Source organism: Papaver somniferum, chromosome 7 (assembly GCF_003573695.1).
Source record: "Papaver somniferum cultivar HN1 chromosome 7, ASM357369v1, whole genome shotgun sequence".
In the NCBI taxonomy this organism is placed as follows: domain Eukaryota; kingdom Viridiplantae; phylum Streptophyta; class Magnoliopsida; order Ranunculales; family Papaveraceae; genus Papaver; species Papaver somniferum.
In genome coordinates, this window is record NC_039364.1 from 70,761,383 (window position 1) to 70,771,133 (window position 9,751).

Below are 9,751 nucleotides of genomic sequence, written 5' to 3' on the forward strand. Positions count from 1 at the left end.
CAAGATCATAAAACAGCCATACAAGTAATAATATCTCCACCAATTCTTGCTTATACAATCAATCTCTTCATAGCTATAAACTGTTTCGGAAAACATTCTCTCTCGCATAGGAGAGGACCAAACATCTAGGGTATGAATCAATGAACAAGGCAATGACTGGATAAAATCCAACCGAATGATCATCAGAACATGTAAACATGAACTGGAGCTTTTCAATTTTAGATTGCCTGATGCAATCAAGGAACCAATGACCCATTTAGTTGTACCAGTAACCAAGAAGTAACCATAGTGTCTCAAGTGTCTCAAATAGTGACCAGGGTGTCTAAATTAGCAGCAGTAATCTGAATCAGTCTTTAGGTGTCTGTAGGGAAGCAAATCGACGGGCTGACTCGGCTTTGGAGATGTGATAAAAATTGTTGCAGTGTATGAAGTTGAAGATGATGATCTTGAACAAGTTACTCTTGTTTTTGTTTTAATTACTAGACCTAATACAAGTAAATCTAAAACTAAATCAACATTACTAACACCACTGACTAACCCATATGAAAAGGAGAAAACTCCTTCAATATAATCGGACAAGCCTATCGGATTAACCAGGACAAGACTAAAACTATTAAAACATGAAATTGAAAGATCAATCATAAAGTTACAGACTATATAAAAAGAACTACAAATAGAAATTTGACCGTAAAAAAATGGTGAATCTGATTTTCTCCAAATCGTCGGAGAAGAACCTGTTGCAGCAACCTGGTTGGAGGACATAAATGAAAGTAGATGTAAGAATTGTTGTCTTCTCAAATGAACGGACCTGCACCAAACATCCAACAAATCCTCAATTCAAACTCCAAAATTGCAAATGACAGATCAGAAAACCCAAATCAAACACTAAAAACGTGAAATATATCCGAAAAATTTAGGGAGTAACAAGAATAAGTTAGAATAAAGCTTGGGTTGAGGATGATCGGTTTCTTAGGCAGGACGACAATCGGTTTCTTAGGGTTTTCGTTTCTCTTTTTTGAGAGAAAATAGAGAGAGAAAAATAGATCTGTTAGGCTAACCCCTATGGGCTAGATTGGAGTGCTAGATTGGCCAAAAAGTGTTGCAAATCAAGAAAAAAGTGTTGGAAAAAAAGTTAACAGTGATAGTTGATAGTTCTCTCACCTAGCAAGTGCTCGCAGTCCAACTATCAGCGAGATTGAAACGCTGAACCGTTCGACGCTCAAAAAGTGACATAAACGCCGAACCATTCGGCGCTCTATATATTTTACTAATTTTTGAGAGAGAATGTGATGGAGAGAGAAGAAAAAGAGGGAGAGAGAGAGAAAAAAGAGGGAGAACGTGATGGAGGGAGGAAAAAAAGGGAGACAGAGAGGAAAAAATTGGAGAGAGAGAGAGGAAAAAGGTGGAGCGAGAGAGAAAATGATTAGTTTTTTAAAAAATAAAATTATGTAGCGTCGAACTATTCGGCGTTTAGCGCTGTTTTATTCAGCGTTTCGCTGCTAGATTAGCAATACCATACGACTTAGGAGGTTGCCCAGGATGACGTGGATGGCCAATCTAGCAGCTAGATATCTAGCCCATAGAACTAAGCCTTATGTGATATAACACCAACCATTAATAGAAGCAAACAAAGTGTGTGCATTCATGCATGAGATGTTCTAATACTCCAAGATTTTCTATTAATGATTTTCTGTTGAATTTTTGGACAGGTTAATATTCAATTTATTTTACGGAAGGCAAAGCTTTGATTCAGGTAAGTCCCCACAATCCCAATTTTTTGATTTTTAATTTTAATTATCAATCTAAATTTAATTAAAAATTTGTTAGTTTCATAATTGTATTTGTGAATTGTAATTAAAGTTTGTTTATTTATCAATGGAATTATGGTGAGGGTTGTTTAGTCATGAAAATTGTTATCGGACATCGGACATTGGACATTTATTTATTTTTAATTTTGTTTATCGATTTATTTTTAGATTTGATGAAATTCTTATGATCAAATTATATTAGTTTATTTTGATGTGTTTATTTTGTTGATTATCATGATGAAATCATATATTCTTGGCATGTTTTGAGATTTGCAAGATTTTGTTATCCGAGGCAGGAATATTTTTCAAGATTTAGTTATCTTATTTTTAGAAAAATAATATTTTATTCGTTTAAATTCAATATCTTATTACTAAACGGGAAAATTAGGCTACGGCCTGATCCATAGACAACCCATAATATGAGGCCCTTAATTAAAAGAAATTTAAATCTAGGCCCCGAGTTATTAAAAGACATCCATGCCCTTTTATATATTGTAAAGCCCTAAATTAAATAAAATTTAAATTTAAGCCCAAAATTATTAAAGTATAGTGTGAATGTGTAAACAGAAGTTACACATGCATATGGCATGTGTATCCAGAAGTTACACATCCTTATGTCATGTGTAATGCAAAGTTACACATCAAAAAAATAGACATAAAAAAGAACGTATACAAAAAATACATGTATTACTTTAATATTCATTTACAATAATTTTTAGCATGTGTAACTAGAAGTTACACACGCTTCTGTCCAGTGTAATTGAGAGTTACATATGCATCTATCTAGTGTAATTTAGAGTTACACATGCATCTGATTTGTGTATTCAGCGTCAACTCCAATTCCAGCGAGACCATTATCACATTTAAGCAATTAGCTTTTATGAAGTTATCTGAAACCTAAAATATAACAACAAGCAATCAGTATTTATAAGATTAAAATTAACAGTACATACAACAATATATATTCAGTTTCACCTACATGAAATCAACATTCTATCATAAGGAGAGATCAAGTAATTAAAAACCAGAGCTCAAGAAACAACTTTGCTGCAAGAATTCAATTTTTTTGCAAACTCAAAACAAGTGCTCATCAAACACACCAAAGTATAAGCATATGCAACAGATACACATCCACATAGTATGTGTAACTCACAATTACACATTCAATTAGCATGTGTAATTTTTAGTTACACATCCAACTAGCATGTGTAACTAGCAGTTACATATCCATAAATCTTGTGTAACTGGCATGCGTAATTTTTTGGTTACAAGGTTTGTTCATTTTAGCATGTGTAATTAGAAGATACTCATGCATCTGTCTAGTGTAATTCATAGTTACACATACATCCTACTTGTGTAATTAGGAGTTACACAAGCACATAACATGTGTAACTAGAAGTTACACATGCATCATACTTGTGTAATGTGAATAAATGCGCAGTCTAGACATAGAATTTGAAACTAAAAACAACAAGAGAGAGATCTAGAAAGGTGTACCAGCAAGCAAGGAAATGTCGTCTTCCCTGTCCCGTTTTCACCAAGCATAACTACAATATGAGGATCAGCAAACTCTCCCTCCATGATATGAAGCTCAAATTTTCCTATCTGCAATACGAAATTAACGTCGAAAGATGAGGTCAATTCATGAACTATTGCATCCTTGAAAAGGTGGTTAAACAATAAAGACTTCAAACACATGTAAACGGGAAAATAAACAACCCAATTAAAAGCTTCACCAACACTTTTCTCATACATTAAGACAACTGAAAGTCCTAATGAATCAGCTAATCCAGATTCTTCAATTATGTCTTTAGTTAATGATATTTCATAGTTAAACAAGCATTTATAGGTATAATAGCAACTAAATCTCCTTCGTATAAATCAAATATGGCTTTTACTGAAATCGAATCTTAACTATAGCATAAACTGAAATCAAATAATTACCTATGCCGACTGTCACCACCACTTTCTAGCAAAAGATCATCATGCATATAATATAGACTTTATATCCAATCTAATTAGCATGTGCAACTAGTAGCTACACATCTAATTAGCATGTGTATATATAAGTTACACATCTAATTGGCACATGTAACTAGTAGCTACAAGTCCATTTATCTTGCCAAGTTATAACACTCTGCAAATATGATCAAATCATGAACTGTACAATAAACGTACAATGTATGTTGACGTATATAAGAAATCACAGACCTGCTCCGCAGAATGATACATGGCATGACTATGCATTAAGATTCAGATACACCAGATTGGCCTCCAGCAATAAGCACACAGTTCTGTACAGGAACTCCAGCATATTCTTCCCCAGTGCGCAATGTAGTTACCATCTTTTCAGAGCTGAACGGAAACTCAAAAGTATTATATTCCAAACTCTCTGATATTTCTTTTGTTACGATCTGAAACAAAATAAACAAACTTTTCAGTCGGCATTGTATTAAGATCAACACCAATACTAAGCACCGAAGCAACTTCTTCTGCTATCTTTTGCTTCTGTGCCTAAGCTACTCACAAAGAAAAAATTCAAAAAGAATTTGACTGCATTGAATAATTTTTTTCTTTTTCATGGAAGAGTCGAGGGAGAGAGTTTTAAGATAAATGATTTACTCGCTTCTTTACCTAGATCATCATCCAAACCGAATGATGGTCCTTTACTGAGAACAAGCTGGCCATAAAGCAACTGCCAACCAAATGTTATCTAGTCATTCCAATATGCATGATATACCTTTTCATAAGAACCTGCAATATATAGAACATAAACTTTATATCCCAGGATGTGTAACTAACATCCTGCTAGTTACTGCTAGATCATCATCCAAATCGAATGATGGTCCTTTAGTGAGAACAAGCTGGCCATAAAGCAACTGCCACCAATGTTATCTAGTCATTCCAATATGCATGATATACCTTTTCATAAGAACCTGCAATATATAGAACATAAACTTTATATCCTAGGATGTGTAACTAGCAGTTACACATCCTGCTAGTTACAGGTTTCAGATAACTAGCAGTTACACATCCATATGCCAACATATATAGATACCTATAAATGTGGTAATCACAATCAAATTTTATGGAGTCATGTTTACCTGAAGCTTACTCGACAACACCATCCTCATCTGCTTAACCACTTTTGTGGTATCAATATCAACACCACCGCTCCGTGCAATCCACACATACACGTAAACAATGTATAGAGTTATTAAGAACCTTATTTTTCTAAAACTTCATTTGGTCAATACTGTCCTAGCAATTGAAAACAGAAACACTGAAGATATACTTTGCTTCATGTCTTAGCAATTGAAACTCAGAAACCAACATTCATGGACAAGCATTATAAGATTATATTGAATTAAATTATCTTTTGCGAAGGCACATAAGTATAGATTGACTTTAAGGTAATGAGAATCACAGAACATGTAGCTTATCTGTTTGAGCAAGATTGTTACAGAAATTTGAAACACTCAAGTTTGTTGAAGGATAAACTTCAAGACCTGCATCTGTGTATTCCTTTTCAATCATCATAAGAGAATGGAATTACCGCAACAGCTAACGAAACAGAACATGTAGCTTATCCAACAAACACAGTTCCGATGCCAGTGAACTTCCCTCTGAAAATAAGAGATAAGACAAGTTAAAGATCAACATTACTTCACATATCAATTTGTTTACTTTACAGTCCACCTACATGTCTTTTTGAATCTGAGAGTTAAGAAAATATTTCAGAACTGCAGTAATACATATATTTCAAAAAACAAACCTATAAAACACTAAAATAAATCATAATTTCAAATCATATTCACATTAAAAAAAAAGTTCACACATATTTTCTCTTCCTGTTCTACAAGTTTTATCCATCAATATCATGAACCGTAAAGAAGCTCAAAGAAACTTATCTAATTTCACTGAGTTTCTGTCGAAATTGTTTAGATTCAACCGTACGCTACCAGGTATCTTCGTTGATTAAGCTTTAATCCGCAGGACAAGGTACTGAATGTAGCAAATATATATTGAACTTAAAACAATCTGCCAAGAACAAAATCCACTAAAGATGAGCTCAAATCAGTTCGAAAATCAAAGTAAATGAAATTCGTATCAAATAAATGGGTAAAAAAGATAATGATTCACAGATTTCGAATCTGAAAACCGATTTTCGATCAAGATAAGAGATTAAAAGATAGATCGCATTTCGTTTAAGAACCCTAGAAAATTTTCTTTGAAAATTTTTCTCTCAAAAGTAAAATTGAGGTGAGATTACAACAAATCTAACTCTGATTATGATTTCAGTAATAGATTTGAACTGAAATCAAACTATTAAATTTTTCCAAATGATTTTTTAGAAAATAAAAATCGAAATCTAAGATTTAAATCAACCGATTGAATTAAAATGTTACATGTTCGTTTGATTTTCCAGGAGAATCTTCAGATTCAGTTGCTGTTGATGATGATTATTACTCATTTTCTATTGATATTCATCGAATCTTCGAAGAACAAGTGATGTTGATGACGAATTTATGTTCAGATAATCAGGATCTTTATTTGTAAAGCTTAGATCTAGGTTTTGAAATCATTTTTCACTGAAAAATTCGCTTAGAAATCGTGTCTTCTCGGCTTGTTCTTCATCAAAGAGAGAGCAAAAGAAAATGAGAGAGAGCGTGAAAAAGAAAATGAAACCGAAAATGAAATTTAGACCTAGTTTTATTACCTATATATACTAAAGGGCAATCTTGATATTACGAAAATGTCATTTTATTATCAAGCCCTAAAAATAAAAATTTTGGGCCTAGAAATATCAAAAAGTGAAAGTATGGAGTTGATAGTGGAGGATCCATTTTGGGGGCTTCTAAATATTGAACCCATATAGTAGGGTGGTTCTAATATTTTTCACTTACTAAAAAGAAAAACGGTGGGGCCAGAATCCACCAGAAACCTAAATCAACGTGGAGCTCCGGTGAATGAAAATGCTTTAAAAAATTATGTTATTATATAGAGAATAATATAAATCGTATGCCGCGTATATCGGTCACAAGGTGGCCGTACTTTGGTATTATTATCGGCTCAATAAACTCAATGCATGGAGAGCCACTTGGCCGCATTTCTACATTTGAAGTCTATCAAAACAAGTTTCTGTCAACATACACAGCATATGTGATGATATGTCAAAGAACCAAAAAAAAAATCTTATTCTATCTTCTTTTGTATAATGTTCTTAAAGCCAAATCCTCTCAAGCTCTCCATCCAGTTTGTCAAAGTTTGTTCCCGACTCATCATCTCTTTTTGTGTCAGCATCTTTTTCTTCCTTATTTTCCGTCATTCTTTTCACAGCTCCAAGTTCCTTCTTCATGACCTTGATCTAAAAAATGCAGAAAACGTTTCATTAAAAATTCCGAGTATAATAAAGAGGAGTGGCGCAATAACTAGCTAGCTCATGTCAATCCGGAATAAATCTGTGGTTTAGACATTTGTCAAAAAACTCTTGTCCGTTAAGGTATAAAAAAATACTCCCTCCGTCCCACCCCTAAGTGACCTATTTGAAATTTGCACAATTTTCAAGGCAAGCAAGGAAAATAGTATTTTTAATCATTTTTTACAATTATACCCTTATGAATAATAACTAGTGAAATTTAAAAATGGTTTATCTCTCAAAATACTCCACGGATGTTCGCAAATTTCATACAATTGAAAAGCATTTTAAAACACCTACGTAACGAATATAAACATGCCTATCAAATTATACATATTTCATATATTATTTATAATTAACTAAAAGGATAATTCCGGAATATCTCATTGTTTAGTGATATAGGTCACTTATCATTGGGACAAAATCTAAAATCAAATAGATCACTTAGGAGTGGGAAGGAGGGAGTATGACAACCCAACCTAAAACATCCCTCGGTTATTGAATCAAGTTTAGTCTAACTACTTGGAACAATTGCAACACTGTTGGGACTAGGGAGAACCATCTGATAGAGAGAGACTCAGTCTCTCATTTTAAGTTACCTTATCTAATTTCCAGGGAGCGTGAAAATTTACAAGGGAACAGAAACCATGAAGAATCAAATTCGATATGAGTTTTGCAATTGCGTAACTAATCTTTTCCTTCTAGACAGTACGGGTTTTGAAACGTTAATTATATCTCAGCAATACAAGGCATACCTGATTTTCTGTTTGCCTATATTGCTGCACTGTCTCTGATTTAAGCTGCGAAATTTGATCACCGTGTTTCTTCTGCTCATTTTGCATCTCTAGTTTCAAACGCAGAACTTCACCTTCATGCTTTTCCTGCTCATTTCGATTTTGCATCTCTAAATGTAGACGATTGATCTCCAACCGAAGCATCTCGACCTCTCCCAGCAATGCTGTGGCATCAATACTCTGAAACAACACATTTAATGAATTAGACATATAGTTCAGTTCAAACTGATGCACACGCCATGATCCATGAATACTGAAAGGTTTGGCAGTCAAAGTAGGAAAATGGTAGTAAGTACTGTACCATGCTAGGTTGGGCTAACGGCACGATATCTCCTCTGGTTGCTGTATTGTTTTTATTAGCAAGATAGAGATCCTGACGATTTCCTAATAGATGAGATTGATGCATAAAAAAAGATGTGTCCGTATCTTTAGTCAAGTGTTCTTTCTTCCCATCATCCAGATTTGGTGCAGGCTCCACATAAAGCTTTGGTTCACCAATAAATTCATTTTCAAAAATCTTTACCTCCATGCTTACCACAATCATTTGCCTGATACAAATGGAAATCACCAATTAGTACACATAACAGACTGTAAGAATCCAGAATATTTATTGGCTAACACGGTTTAATGGTTCCATGTTCTTGAACAGATATCTATCTATTCTAAATACTGTCCATTAACAATAACATAATTTTATGACAAACTCATCAAGTTTTCTACTTACATGCTATACCTGATCCAGTGTCTTTCAAATTTGAGTTTCATCTACTCTACTAAGCGGTTCTAACAATCTTAATAAAAGTGGAAATGTAAGATCAATTAGTAGATAAGAAACTTACATTCCATTATGAGCAGTAGGGCAAATATATTCGACTAATTGAACAACACTTCCCGTCTTCAGTTTACCAGATAAAATAAGATGATTTAGAGACTGAGCAAGTATTGCTATCTGCATATGTAATCCATCTGAAATGAACATGAATTGGTTCTCTTCCATACTTTGAAATGAATGAACAACCTGAACAATGAGATTTTTTTCCTTCTGTCCTTTAGCAATCTTCGAGATAGCTCCCGTTGTTAGAATATTTTCTGTGGCCTCAGAAATTGGATCATTGACAAAACAAGTTATTATCATCATTTGACTCGAGAGAATCGTTATTTGTAGTTGGCTGCTCCATCTTGGGTTCTGCTGTTGAAGATGGCAGATAATTGGTTTGGATTGGAAGTGTAAGGCCACTGTTAACTGTGGTTCCATTGTTGCAAGAATGAGGTTTTCCATTTGTGGTGCTATCTTTGTTTATTGATGTAGGGAAACCATCATACTTTAGAACCACCATTTTCATCACTGTAATAGTCCTGTGTATGATCAGAGTTCGAGAAAGAAAGTCATAACATGGAAATGATCACGATCTTCACTCATGCTTCGGAAAAAAAAAAAGAAAAAAAAACGAACTTCACTCGTATTTTAAAACTAAAACTTAAAGGCCTAGACAAATAAAGCTCTCACATTGAATAGTGAGGAAACCCTCGCTTCTTATTGGCCGAAACAAACCTTTTTTCAGTTTTGTGAAACAAACACTCTGGTGAAACACTTGACAACATATGATTGGTTAAACAAAATTAAAAAAACAAAATATAAAGGGAAACACTGTCTTTCCGTGTTTTAGACTCTTATAAGGAATAAACATCGAAACCGAATACGATTTGGAACTTATAAGAAACTGTGTTAA

General features: G+C 33.8%; 1 protein-coding gene across 1 annotated transcript; it reads right to left on the reverse strand.

Moving 5' to 3' along the window:
• Positions 1–6,905: 6,905 nt before the first annotated feature.
• On the reverse strand, positions 6,906–9,276 carry LOC113294742. The gene is made up of 4 exons (XM_026543118.1): positions 8,861–9,276; positions 8,323–8,569; positions 7,983–8,201; positions 6,906–7,176 (listed from the first exon to the last, which is right to left on the reverse strand). Exons 1-4 carry the CDS (start codon positions 9,274–9,276, stop codon positions 7,033–7,035), a joined length of 1,026 nt encoding a protein of 341 aa, XP_026398903.1. The 3' UTR covers positions 6,906–7,032.
• Positions 9,277–9,751: the final 475 nt, after the last annotated feature.

What these genes read in the sequence shown, in the direction of transcription:
- LOC113294742 (XM_026543118.1), bottom strand. Translation starts at nt 9,276, where the DNA reads ATGGAACCACAGTTAACAGTGGCCTTACACTTCCAATCCAAACCAATT. An exon ending in CCTACTGCTCATAATGGAAT is followed by an intron (nt 8,570 to 8,860) that starts GTAAGTTTCTTA and finishes CATTTGTATCAG; the next exon opens with GCAAATGATTGTGGTAAGCA. An exon ending in CGTTAGCCCAACCTAGCATG is followed by an intron (nt 8,202 to 8,322) that starts GTACAGTACTTA and finishes GTGTTGTTTCAG; the next exon opens with AGTATTGATGCCACAGCATT.